A 14,333-nucleotide genomic window follows, 5' to 3' on the forward strand; every position below is an offset into this window, starting at 1 on the left:
TCAGCGATTTTTGTGTTGGCTTTAGGGATGATCAATGAGATACACCTGCTGGAGCGCGTGCTACGGATGGGTGTTGCCATCGTGACCAGTGAGCTGAGATAAGGCGGAGCTTTGCCTAGCATGGCCTTGTAGATGACCTGGAGCCAGTGGGTCTGGCGACGAATATGTAGCGAGGGCCAGCCGACTAGAGCATACAAGTCGCAGTGGTGGGTGGTATAAGGTGCTTTAGTGACAAAACCGATGGCACTGTGATAAACTGCATCCAGTTTGCTGAGAAGAGTGTTGGAAGCAATTTTGTAGATGACATCGCCGAAGTCGAGGATCGGTAGGATAGTCAGTTTTACTAGGGTAAGCTTGGCAGCGTGAGTGAAGGAGGCTTTGTTGCGGAATAGAAAGCCGACTCTTGATTTGATTTTCGATTGGAGATGTTTGATATGGGTCTGGAAGGAGAGTTTGCAGTCTAGCCAGACACCTAGGTACTTATAGGTGTCCACATATTCAAGGTCGGAACCATCCAGTGTGGTGATGCTAGTCGAGCAAGCGGGTGCAGGCAGCGATCGGTTGAAAAGCATGCATTTGGTTTTACTAGCGTTTAAGAGCAGTTGGAGGCCACGGAAGGAGTGTTGTATGGCATTGAAGCTCGATTGGACTTTAGATAGCACAGTGTCCAATGACGGGCCGAAAGTGTATAGAATGGTGTCGTCTGCGTAGAGGTGGATCAGGGAATCGCCCGCAGCAAGAGCAACATCATTGATATACACAGAGAAAAGAGTCGGCCCGAGAATTGAACCCTGTGGCACCCCCATAGAGACTGCCAGAGGACCGGACAACATGCCCTCCGATTTGACACACTGAACTGTGTCTGCAAAGTAATTGGTGAACCAGGCAAGGCAGTCATCCGAAAAACCGAGGCTACTGAGTCTGCCGATAAGAATATGGTGATTGACAGAGTCGAAAGCCTTGGCAAGGTCGATGAAGACGCCTGCACAGTACTGTCTTTTATCGATGGCGGTTATGTCGTTTAGTACCTTGAGTGTGGCTGAGGTGCACCCGTGACCGGCTCGGAAACCAGATTGCATAGCGGAGAAGGTACGGTGGGATTCGAGATGGTCAGTGACCTGTTTGTTGACTTGGCTTTCGAAGACCTTAGATAGGCAGGGCAGAATGGATATAGGTCTGTAACAGTTTGGGTCCAGGGTGTCTCCCCTTTGAAGAGGGGATGACTGCGGCAGCTTTCAATCCTTGGGGATCTCAGACGATATGAAAGAGAGGTTGAACAGGCTGGTAATAGGGGTTGCGACAATGGCGGCGGATAGTTTCAGAAATAGAGGGTCCAGATTGTCAAGCCCAGCTGATTTATACGGGTCCAGGTTTTGCAGCTCTTTCAGAACATCTGCTATCTGGATTTGGGTAAAGGAGAACCTGGAGAGGCTTGGGCGAGGAGCTGCGGGGGGGCCGGAGCTGTTAGCCGAGGTAGGAGTAGCCAGGCGGAAGGCATGGCCAGCCGTTGAGAAATGCTTGTTGAAGTTTTCGATAATCATGGATTTGTCGGTGGTGACCGTGTTCCTAGCCTCAGTGCAGTGGGCAGCTGGGAGGAGGTGCTCTTGTTCTCCATGGACTTCACAGTGTCCCAGAACTTTTGGAGTTGGCGCTACAGGATGCAAACTTCTGCCTGAAGAAGCTGGCCTTAGCTTTCCTGACTGACTGCGTGTATTGGTTCCTGACTTCCCTGAACAGTTGCATATCGCGGGGACTGTTCGATGCTATTGCAGTCCGCCACAGGATGTTTTTGTGCTGGTCGAGGGCAGTCAGGTCTGGAGTGAACCAAGGGCTGTATCTGTTCTTAGTTCTGCATTTTTGAACGGAGCATGCTTATCTAATATGGTGAGGAAGTTACTCTTAAAGAATGACCAGGCATCCTCAACTGACGGGATGAGGTCAATGTCCTTCCAGGATACCCGGGCCAGGTCGATTAGAAAGGCCTGCTCACAGAAGTGTTTTAGGGAGCGTTTGACAGTGATGAGGGTGGTCGTTTGACTGCGGCACCGTAGCGGATACAGGCAATGAGGCAGTGGTCGCTGAGATCCTGGTTGAAGACAGTGGAGGTGTATTTGGAGGGCCAGTTGGTCAGGATGACGTCTATGAGGGTGCCCTTGCTTACAGAGTTAGGGTTGTACCTGGTGGGTTTCTTGATGATTTGTGTGAGATTGAGGGCATCTAGCTTAGATTGTAGGACTGCCGGGGTGTTAAGCATATCCCAGTTTAGGTCACCTAACAGAACAAACTCAGAAGCTAGATGGGGGGGCAATCAATTCACAAATGGTGTCCAGGGCACAGCTGGGAGCTGAGGGGGGTCGGTAGCAGGCGGCAACAGTGAGAGACTTATTTCTGGAGAGAGTAATTTTCAGAATTAGTAGTTTGAGCTGTTTGGGTATGGACCTGGAAAGTATGACATTACTTTGCAGGCTATCTCTGCAGTAGACTGCGACTCCTCCCCCTTTGGCAGTTCTATCTTGACGGAAGATGTTATAGTTGGGTATGGAAATCTCTGAATTTTTGGTGGCCTTCCTGAGCCAGGATTCAGACACGGCAAGGACATCAGGGTTAGCAGAGTGTGCTAAAGCAGTGAGTAAAACAAACTTAGGGAGGAGGCTTCTAATGTTGACATGCATGAAACCAAGGCTTTTTCGATCACAGAAGTCAACAAATGAGGGTGCCTGGGGACATGCAGGGCCCGGGTTTACCTCCACATCACCCGCGGAACAGAGAAGGAGTAGTATGAGGGTGCGGCTAAGGGCTATCAAAACTGGTCGCCTAGAGCGTTGGGGACAGAGAATAAGAGGAGCAGGTTTCTGGGCATGGTAGAATATATTCAGGGCATAATGCACAGACAGGGGTATGGTGGGGTGCGGGTACGGCGGAGGTAAGCCCAGGCACTGGGTGATGATGAGAGAGGTTTTATCTCTGGACATGCTGGTTGTAATGGGTGAGGTCACCGCATATGTGGGAGGTGGGACAAAGGAGGTATCAGGGGTCTGAGGAATGGGACTAGGGGCTCCATTGTGAACTAAAACAATGACAATGACCTGAGCAACAGTATACAAGGCATATTGACATTTGAGAGAGACATACAGCGAGGCATACAGTAAACACAGGTGTTGAATTGGGAAAGCTAGCTAAAACAGTGGGTGAGACAACAGCTAATCAGCTAGCATAACAACAGCAGGTGAGATGGCATTGACTAGGCAACTCTGCCGACAGATAAAACAAACAAGCAGAATGGAGTACCGTGATTAATGGACAGTCCAGCGTGCATCAGCTATGTAGCCAAGTGATCAGAGTCCAGGGGGAAGCGGTGGATGGGGCAGGGGGGCTGGGCTGGCGAGTGTTATCCAGGTTAAGAAAACTAACAATGACTAAATAGCTTGTAGCTAGCTAGCTGGTTAGCTTCTGGAGGTTCTTGAGTGTGTTCTAAAAATAAAGATAATAGCGATTCCGTATCACATTGGGTGAGGCAGGTTTCCGGAGGGTATAAACAATTTTTTTTTAAATCGGGAAGAGAGAGAGTACATATGGGCCACTGCGTTTTTGGGACGCGGCGTTGCAGACGGTTAACAGGCCTGTGCTAACAAGCTAACAGATTAGCAGACCGGGGAAAACAAGGTAGTAGTTAGCGGACCTGGGCTAAACAAGCTAGCAGTTAGCATGCCGAACTAGCAAGCAAGGAGATAGCGAGGGCTAGAGAGTTAGCCTTTGGAGGACGTGCGATGGGGTGAGTCTGTTTATTCCTCTTCATGCAGTGATATCGATAGACCGGTCGTAGTCAAGGTATTGTAGCCCAGGAGTATGCTAGGAGCTCTGGCCGGGCTAGCTTCAAGCTACGTGGGTGGAAACGCTAGCCAGGAGTAATCAACCAGGGTTGCTGTTTAGCTCGATAGCTAGTTGCGAAGATCCAGCTGAAGAATGTTCCGTTTGTGGTGGGAATCCGGGGGTAAATTTTTTTTTTTTTTTAAATAGGTCCGTTATGCTCTGGTTAGCGTCGCGTTGTTCGAACTGGCGAGAGCTTTCCGAGCTAAAGGTTAGTTGATGACCGGTTAGCTGAAGACCGCTAGCATAGCTGGTAGTTAGCTGGCTAGCTTCAGTTGAGGGGGTCCGGTTCCGAAGTAAATATAACTACTTTAGGAAAAGTAGCTACATTGGCGGGTTGCAGAAGAGTATTTGGAAGCTTAGGTTTAGCAAAATGTTTTTAAAGATATGCGAAGACAAAAATATCAAAAAATATCTAAAACGAAAAAGAGACGATATTTACAGAGAGACGATACGACAGGACAACTTACTGCTACGCCATCTTGGAAACACATCTTCAACGCACGTTCTAATGAACTCGCTCACCGAATCAGCGTATTCGTCAATGTTGTTGTCTGACGCAATACGAAACATATCCCAGTCCACGTGATGGAAGCAGTCTTGGAGTGTGGAATCAGATTGGTCGGACCAGCGTTGAACAGACCTCAGCGCGGGAGCTTCTTGTTTTAGTTTCTGTCTGTAGGCAGGGATCAACAAAATGGAGTCATGGTCAGCTTTTCCGAAAGGAGGGCGGGGCAGGGCCTTATATGCGTCGCGGAAGTTAGAATAGCAGTGATCCAAGGTTTTTCCCGCCCTGGTTGCGCAATCGATATGCTGATAAAATTTAGGGAGTCTTGTTTTCAGATTAGCCTTGTTAAAATTCCCAGCTACAATGAATGCAGCCTCCGGATAAATGGATTCCAGTTTGCAAAGAGTCAAATAAAGTTTGTTCAGAGCCATCGATGTGTCTGCTTGGGGGGGAATATATACGGCTGTGATTTATAATCGAAGAGAATTCCCTTGGAAGATAATGCGGTCGACATTTGATTGTGAGGAATTCTAAATCAGGTGAACAGAAGGACTTGAGTACCTGTATGTTGTTATGATCACACCACGTCACGTTAACCATGAAGCATACGCCCCCGCCCCTCTTCTTACCAGAAAGATGTTTGTTTCTGTCGGCGCGATGCGTGGAGAAACCCGCTGGCTGCACCGATTCCGATAGCGTCTCTCCAGTGAGCCATGTTTCCGTGAAGCAAAGAACGTTACAGTCTCTGATGTCCCTCTGGAATGTTACCCTTGCTCGGATTTCATCAACCTTGTTGTCAAGAGACTGGACATTGGCGAGAAGAATGCTAGGGAGTGGTGCACGATGTGCCCGTCTCCGGAGTCTGACCAGAAGACCGCTCCGTTTCCCCCTTTTACGAAGTCGTTTTTTTGGGTCGCCAGCTGGGATCCATTCCGTTGTCCTGGTTGAAAGGCAGTACACAGGATCCGCTTTGCGAAAGTCATATTCTTGGTCGTACTGATGGTGAGTTGACGCTGCTCTTATGTTCAGAGTCAATGAGAAAGAGACTGATTCTCTCCGTGTGACCCACCCACCCCCCTGCATCACCATGCCCAGAGGAGCGGTGGCCTAATCAACCCTGGCTAACTCCAGACACAACCCTGACCCTAATGGTTGACTATCTAAGGTGTTAACTGGGAATGGCATAGCTACAGTAATGATGGGGATCCCTAAACTATGGGCAAATGATCTGTCAATAAAATTCCCAGCCGTGCCTGAATCGACAAGCGCCTTATGCTGGGAATGCGGGAAAGTAACATACAAAAACATGTGTGCAACAGAGGGCTCTGGGTTAGAATGGTGCCTTCTCAACTGGGGTGACACCAGAGTGCCCTGCCTCTTGCCTCGACCCCCAGGGGAACCAACCCGGCAACGACCGGCAGTGTGACCTCTGCGGCCACAGATTGTGCACGAGACCTCCTCCGGTCTCCCTGAGCGCAGCACCTCCCAACTCCATGGGCATCGGAGCGGTGTTGCTGGCTTGCCGATCTGGATGTCCGCGGGTAGCCAGCAGGTTATCCAGCCGAATAGACAGGTCCACCAGCTGGTCGAAGATGAGGCTGGTGTCCCTGCAGGCAAACTCTCGACGGACGTCCTCGCGCAAACTGCAGCGATAGTGGTCGATCAGGGCCCTGTCGTTCCATCCCGCTCCGGAGGCCAGGGTCCAAAAGTCCAAAGCGAACTCCTGTGCACTCCTTGTCCCCTGCCGCAGGTGGAAAAGACGTTCACCCACTGCTCTGCCCTCGGTGGATGGGCGAAGACCGCCCGGAAACGACGGGTGAACTCCTCAAAGTGGTCCAGCACCGCATCTCCTTCCACCCACACGGCGTTGGCCCACTCCAGGGCTTTCCCCGAGAGGCATGAGATGAGGGCGGACACCCTCTCACGGACCGAAGCCGGGTGGACGGTTGCCAGGTATAACTCCAACTGCAACAGGAAACCCTGGCAGTGGGTAGCCACCCCATCGTACTCCCCGGGGAGGGTGAGGCGAATCCCACTGGAACCGGGTGCAGAGGAAGTGAGTAGTGGAGGCCCCTGTTGTGCTGGTGGAGGTGCTGGATGAACTCTCCGTCTCTCCCAGCGGTCCATAGTTGGACGACGTGGTCCATGGCGGCGTCGAGATGGTGGAGCATCGCTGTGTGTTCCTGGACGCGCTCCTCGATCTCCATACCAGGGGCATCTGCTCCTGCTGACTCCATATTCAGGGGTGTGGTATTCTGTAAGGGCTGTGTAACTGGTGGCAGGGAAGTCAGACGAAGGACTAGGTAATAGCCGGAGCAGTTTAATTCCAAAACCAACGACATCAAGTAAATAACAACTTTGGTACAAAACCCAACACGCACCAGTCAACATGTGCACAAGCACCCCAAACAATACCACACAAAGACATGGGGGAACAGAGAGTTAACCTGTTACTCCTACCCCCTACTTTTTCGAACATTCTGTTAAAAATCGTGCAACATTTCAGCGCCCTGCTACTCATGTCAGGAATATAGTATTTGCATATGATTAGTATGTGTGGATAGAAAACACAGACGTTTATAAAACTGGTTAAATCACGGCTGTGACTATAACAGAACGTGCGTTTCATCGAAAAGTGCAGGAAAATCTGATCACTGAAAATGGAAAAATATATCCATGCGCATATTTTGTAAATGACATTGAAGCATGCCTGGAGGGTTGTTAACACCGTGTCCAAAGAAGGGCCAGAAGTATACAGAATGGTGTCGTCTGCATAGAGGTGGATCAGAGACTCACCAGCAGCAAGAGCGACCTCTTTGATGTATACAGAGAAGAGAGTCAGTCCAAGAATTGAACCCTGTGGCACCCCCATAGAGACCGCCAGAGGTCCGGACAGCAGACCCTCCGATTTGACACACTGAACTCTATCAGAGAAGTAGTTGGTGAACCAGGCGAGGCAATCATTTGAGAAACCAAGGCTGTCGAGTCTGCCGATGAGGATGTGGTGATTGACAGAGTCGAAAGCCTTGCACAGTAATGTTTCTTATCGATGGCGGTTAAGATATCGTTTAGGACCTTGAGCGTGGCTGAGGTGCACCCATGACCAGCTCTGAAACCAGATTGCATAGCAGAGAAGGTATGGTGAGATTCGAAATGGTCGGTAATCTGTTTGTTGACTTGGCTTTCGAAGACCTTAGAAAGGCATGGTAGAATAGATATAGGTCTGTAGCAGTTTGGGTCAAGAGTGTGTCCCCCTTTGAAGAGGGGGATGACCGCAGCTGCTTTCCAATCTTTGGGAATCTCAGACGACACGAAAGACAGGTTGAACAGGCTAGTAATAGAGGTGGCAACAATTCCGGCAGATAATTTTAGAAAGAAAGGGTCCAGATTGTCTAGCCCGGCTGATTTGTAGGGGTCAAGATTTTGCCGATTTTTTTCAGAACATCAGCTGAACGGATTTGGGAGAAGGAGAAATGGGGAAGGCTTGGGCGAGTTGCTGTGGGGGGTGCAGTGCTGTTGACCGGGGTAGGAGTAGCCAGGTGGAAAGCATGGCCAACCATAGAAAAATGGTTATTGAAATTCTCAATTATGGTGGATTTATCAGTGGTGACAGTGTTTCCTATCTTCAGTGCAGTGGGCAGCTGGGAGGAGGTGTTCTTATTCTCCATGGACTTTACAGTGTCCCAGAACTTTTTTGAGTTAGTGTTGCAGGAAGCAAATTTCTGCTTGAAAAAGCTAGCCTTGGCTTTTCTAACTGCCTGTGTATAATGGTTTCTAGCTTCCCTGAACAGCTGCATATCACGGGGGCTCATCGATGCTAATGCAGAACGCCATAGGATGTTTTTGTGTTGGTTAAGGGCAGTCAGATCTGGGGAGAACCAAGGGCTATATCTGTTCCTGGTTCTAAATTTCTTGAATGGGGCATGTTTATTTAAGATGGTTAGGAAGGCATTTAAAAAAAATATCCAGGCATCCATTCATGTGCCTTAATAACAAACGTGTTTGCCATCTGTAAATACGAATCAAATTGTTAAATTACGAGCCTTGTTGGTTAAGCCACAGAAAAATCAGCATCCTTCCCACTAGCCATGATTGGCTGAAATAATAAGTGGTCTGGACATGCCGAGAGAGGAGTTCGAATTGTTCTACCATATTGAAGGCGTCTGTCTATTTGAGCTTGTCAGTCTGTGTTGGTAATCCTGTTGAACGCGGCTTTTTTCTAAATTTATTCTTTAGTGGAGCTGCATAAGTATTGCTTTCCATTTTCAGGATGATCAAGTTTTGAAATCAGTGGAATTGGAGTATGATAGCTAAAGAGATTGAGAAAACACCTGTCTCCGGGTTACATCTTCAAACTAAGGGCAACCGTGGTATGGCATCCCTGACAGAGAGATGCTTCCATGATGCATGTTGATGTATGCAGGTAAGATAGTCTAGCATTAGCTAGCTACATTTTCATACATTACACATTTCTAATTTTGACAGAAAGTGGTTTAATTTCAAGTTAAAGTGTACTGTTAGCTAGCTAACATTAGCTGGCTGGCTACGTAGCTGACGTTGTTATTTGTTTCCCAGAGCCGTTTGCTTTTCTAGTTAGAGTCTAATGTTAGCTAGCTAACATTGGACCTGGCTAGTTAGCTCCCAGCACTGTGGCATTGTTGCCACTTGGTTCATTGTTGTTTAACTAGCTAACGTTAGCTGGCTGGCTCGTTAGCTAACGTTATGTGACGTGTGTGTGATCTTAAATGTTGTTTACCTAGCTAGGTTCATTGTTAAAGTGTACTGTTAGCTAGCTAGCTAAAGTTAGCTGACAAGCTCCCTAGCGGAGGTTATTATTCATTTCCCAGAGCTGTTTGCTTTTGTAGTTAGCGATGTTGGCATGTTATTATTTGTTTCCCAGAGCTGTTTGCTTTTCTAGTTTGCAGTGTTGGCACTTTGTTCATTGTTGTTTAACTAGCTAACCTTAGCTGGCTGGCTCGTTAGCTAACGTTATGTGACATCTGTACAACATCCGTTGAATATGGCCGGTGTCATTAAACGTCTGCAAAAAAAGCATAATTAAATTGTTGCCAGCAAAGCTGATTAGGCCGTTTTCATGTTATCCAAACGTAAACAAATCATCGTCCAGAGCGTCAAGTGTGCGCTCTGAGAGCGAAACAAGATGGGAGGGGATAAAAGCTTAAGAGGGTGTGAATGGTGCTGAATGTGTGTAGACAAAGAAGAGCTCTTCACTAGATACCAAAACATATTAATAGGTGATTTTCTCAAAAGTGAGTTTACAAGTTGATCAACTTTTCAAAGCATATTTACGTTCTCATTGTTCCTCAAATGCAGTGTATGATATACCATTTTGTAGCTCTGAGGCTCTTCTTTTATCCAATGTAAAAAAAACACCATTTCACATTTTGCTACGTAAGACCGAATCCAGGTGGTGAGTCACAAATAAAAGAAATCCCTTGAATGAGTAGGTGTGTCCAAACTTTTGACTGGTACTGTATATATTTTTATTCTGTACAGGCTTCCTTTTCACTCTGTCAATTAGGTTAGCATTGTGGAGTAACTGCAATGTTGTTGATCCATCTTCCGTTTTCCCCTATCACCGCCATTAAACTCTGTAACTGTTTTAACGTCACCTTTGGCCTCATGGTGAAATCCCTGAACTGTTTCCTTCCTCTCCGGCAACTGAGTTAGGAAGGACGTCTGGATCTTTTTAGTGACTGGGTGCAATGACACAAAATCCAAAGTGTAATTAATAACTTCACCTTGCTCAAAGGGATGTTAAATGTCAGCTTTTTATTTTTATTTTTACCCATCTACCAATAGATGCCTTTCTTTGTGAGGCATAGGAAAACCTCTCTGGTCTTTGTGGTTGAATCTGTGTTTGAAATTCACTGCTCGACTGATTGACCTTACAGATGTGTGAGGTTCAGAGATGAGGTCATTCAAAAATCATGTTAAACACTATTATTACAACTTATTATGTGACTTGCTAAGAAAATTTGTACTCCTGAACTTATTTATGTTTGCCGTAACGAAGGGGTTGAATACTTATTGACTCAAGACATTTCAGCTTATTTTGACATTATAGGGTATTGTGTGTAGGCCAGTGACAAAAAATATCTAAATTTAATTAATTTAACACAACAAAATGTGGAAAAAGTCAAGGGTTGTGAATACTTTCTGAAGGCACTGTATACGTATGTAATGTATGTTAGGCTCGGCTCAACATTACTTCATAGACTATGAATAGACTATGAATTTAGGTCATGGTGTCCTGCATAGCACGTACTCGTGACTAACCTAACATTTGAGAGACTTGTTTTAGGTAGAAGACCCAGCTAAATAAATCACACTTTTATAGGTGTTGTCAAATACATTATATTTCAGTGTCTCGAATGGAAACATATTACTTACATACTGTTATTTCTGAAGTCGCTGATGGTGAGCATTTTTTTTTTGCTTTAGTCTTTACAAGCTTGTAAAGCACATTTAATTCAAACATTTTTTTTTTTACATAAAAAGAAACTAGAGTTAATGTGTTCTGTACACGCTTGTAAAGCACATGTTTAATGTCTTAATTCAAACACTGTTCCGTACTTGTTTCTTAAATGGAATCTTCTTGCTCCCAACAGCCTGTGAACAATGCTGATTTTATCATTCCAGTGGAAATTGATGGAACAGTTCACCAGGTAAGTGCAACTGTTTTCAGTTTCAATTCTTAGCCTTTTTCACAGGTTCTCTCCTTCATAGCGCCACAATGAAAGGAGCAGTAATGTGGCCATGACCTCAAATAAAATTCTAGAATCTAATCTCCATGATATCCACGCTATGTTGGAATGCCTCTCCTTCGTTTTGAAAGTGTTTAATTAGTTCAAACCTTTTATCCACCACTGTTTACTCGGTGACTCTGTTTGTGCTGTAGCGCCGGTGCGCTAGGCTAGCTATCTGACAGAGCTTTGGCCTTCTCTGTTGACGGATCCTAGCAGCAGGTGGCTATTTCTGTGGGCTGATGAAACAAGGAAGTATGTTTGGCTTCTTAAATCACTGGGCCCATCAATCTCAGTCCCTAGCGCAGATTCTGCCCAGTCCATATGAGATCACATCGGAGATTGCAGGAACTGCTGTAGTTTATCCTAGTTTAAAGGCTAACTCCAGACAGAAGACAGAAGAACACTCCTGTTTTATACCCCAGGCCTGGGTCTGTTTCAAGTAATCCAGGATAGGCTTGTTTAAGTGGGCACAGCCTATTCGGGATGACTTGGTTCAGGAACAAGGCCGATAGCATCATGTTCTTTTGAGAAATGGATGTGAGCAGAAATTGAGTGAAAGTTATATATTGACAGGCATATCTTTCCATATACAGATAATAGGCTGCACCTAGAGTTGCAAAGGTAGGGTATATTACTGTAAACTTTTGAAGGATTTGGGGAAATTTTACAAGATTACTGGTGGCCTTTTGGGTACTTCAGATTATCACAGGTGGCTGTAATTTTCTATGGCCCTCTGTGTGGCTTTATCACATGTACAATATATAAAATAATCAAGTACGATGATAAAAAAATTATTACAAAGCTGTAAAGCATTATGCTTATTATAAACCAGGGATGGCCAACTTTGATGGGGGTGGGGGCCACAGCAAATCTGAACTCTAATTCGACCTTAATTACTATTAGTTTAGATAGCTGGCCACTGGACTAATTTACCAATCTAAAAATGTTAGCTGAAATGGGCTAATTGAGTGAATATCAGTAACAAGAGAAACTGTTTTTATGCACAACCAAATTTCAAAATTGCACCTTGTGTATTCTACTATTCTACATTAAGTTGAGACCCTGATTGAATGTAAATTGATCTGAGGGACGGAAATTGATCCGAGGGTCGGGCCGCTAAGTTGCCCATTCCTGATATAAAAAAATGCACTTAGTGATACCATTTGTGTTCAATATGAGGGTTTCAGCATGAAATATCCTTTATATATTTTTTTATACACTTATTTTTTCTTTTACTATGTCAATATGTCATTGTTGTCAATGTGTTGGTGCCAAACTGGTGGCATTTGTGAAAAAAATCAAAAGTTTGAAAAGTTGCTGAGTTAATTGAAAATAATGCCATTGTTGATGAGATGCTTTTTTTCATTAATTATGTTATTTTTTCTTGAACCATATGCTTTATCCACTAGAAAATCATGGACAATATGGACCGATATAAAAAATGAATACCATACAGAGCAAAAATATAAACGCAACATGTCAAGTGTCGGTACCATGTTTCATGAGCTGAAATATAAGATCACAGAAAGGTTCCATATGCACAAAAAGTGTATTTTTCTAAAATGTTTTGCACAAATTTGTTTACATCCCTGTTAGGGATCAAATCACCTTTTGCCAAGATAATCCATCCACCTGACAGGTGTGGCATATCAAGAAGCTGATTAACAGCATGGTCATTACACAGGTGCACCTTGTGTTGAGTACAATAAAAGGCCACTAAAATGTGCAGTTTTGTCACACAACACAATGCCACAGATGTCTCAAGTTTTGAAGGAGCATGCAATTGGCATGCAGAATGCATGAATGTCCACCACAGCTGTTGCCAGAGAATTAAATGTTCATTTCTCTGCCGTAAGCCGCCTCCAATGTCGTTTTAGAGAATTTTGCAGTACGTCCAACCGGCCTCACAACCGCAGACCATGTGTAGCCACAACAGCTCAGGACCTCCACATCCGGCTTCTTCACATGCAGGATCGTCTGAGCCCAGCCACCCAGACAGCTGATGAAACTGAGGAGTATTTATCTCTGTAATAAAGGCCTTTTGGGGGGAAAAACTCTGTCTGATTGGCTGGGCCTGGCTCCCCAGTGGGTGGGCCTTTGCCCTCCCAGGTCCACCCATGGCTGCGCCTCTGCCCAGTAGTGTGGAATCCATAGATTAGGGCCTCATGCATTTATTTGAATTGACTGTTTTCCTTATATGAACTGTAACTGGGTAAAATCATTGAAATTGTTGCGTTTACATTTTTGTTCAGTGTGCATATATGTGAATAATATGATTCTGGTAATTTTGATAAATTACCAGTAGCTTTGCAACCCTAGCTGCACCTGATTGACTATTCCACATGGACATTTAGTGTAATATGTGGCATTTATGATTGTTAATTTCTAAAGAAGTCTGATATGCTGTAAAATGGTGTTAACCTCTCTTTCAGTCTCTCCCCTCTATCTTTTTATGTCCCATCCCATTAACCTCAATATCATCTGGCATCACATAGCAGCAAAGCTGGACACGCAAAGCAAGGTGTAGCCAAAAGTCACAGATGAGGGGGAGTAGGCGCATTTCTCGCTCAACAATTATTTAAGATCTTCTATTTAAAAAAAGTTGTTTAAAGCATTAACATCTTTGGCAAAAACAAATATATGTAAACTTTTTGTAAATAATCCAGAGTATTTCCATATGTCTTGTTTTTATTACCTCAGGTGTACGTGTTGAAGCGACCCAATGTGGATGAGTATCTCAAAAGAATGGGGGAGTTGTTTGAGTGTGTTCTGTTCACTGCCAGTTTATCCAAGGTGAATTCTTTCAACTAAATGCTGATTGTCATATCTAAAGGTTTTATTAAATTTAAAGGTTGACAGGATCTAACAAGTACTAGCCTTAAAGGGAAGTTCATGATTTTACAACGTTGACGTCAGATGGTCCTCACCCTGAAAGTAGTCAATGGGCCAGGAGAAACTGTAATCCATGGTTTGGTTTTCTTTAAACAGCCACTACAAGCTTCAGCTAACTTTAGTCACCGCTAGCTAAAATTCAATGAAAGTGATGGGGCCATCTAAAATACTAAACTTTCCCTTTAAGTCTGTGACATGTTTGACATGTTATGTTTCAAATTCTTAGAAACTTTGCCCTGCCATTCTAATCTGTTATTCATAATAAATGTGTACACACACACACACATCTTTCTGTG

The 14,333-nt window shown here is 45.0% G+C and overlaps 1 protein-coding gene across 4 annotated transcripts in view; it reads left to right on the forward strand.

Annotated features, from left to right (window-relative positions):
* The window catches only part of LOC115107622 (carboxy-terminal domain RNA polymerase II polypeptide A small phosphatase 1-like), a 71,856-nt gene that overhangs the window by 48,182 nt on the left and 9,341 nt on the right, over nucleotides 1–14,333 (forward strand). For 3 of the 4 annotated variants that reach the window (XM_065011645.1, XM_065011647.1, XM_065011640.1), the window contains 2 exons: nucleotides 11,008–11,064; nucleotides 13,846–13,938. In XM_065011645.1, the coding sequence (XP_064867717.1) occupies nucleotides 11,008–11,064; nucleotides 13,846–13,938 (150 nt within the window). The remainder of the gene's footprint in view (nucleotides 1–11,007; nucleotides 11,065–13,845; nucleotides 13,939–14,333) is intronic. The other variant, XM_065011642.1, reaches the window with a different exon arrangement.

The sequence above is a fragment of the Oncorhynchus nerka genome, linkage group LG3, assembly GCF_034236695.1.
Source record: "Oncorhynchus nerka isolate Pitt River linkage group LG3, Oner_Uvic_2.0, whole genome shotgun sequence".
Classification (NCBI taxonomy): Eukaryota; Metazoa; Chordata; class Actinopteri; order Salmoniformes; family Salmonidae; genus Oncorhynchus; species Oncorhynchus nerka.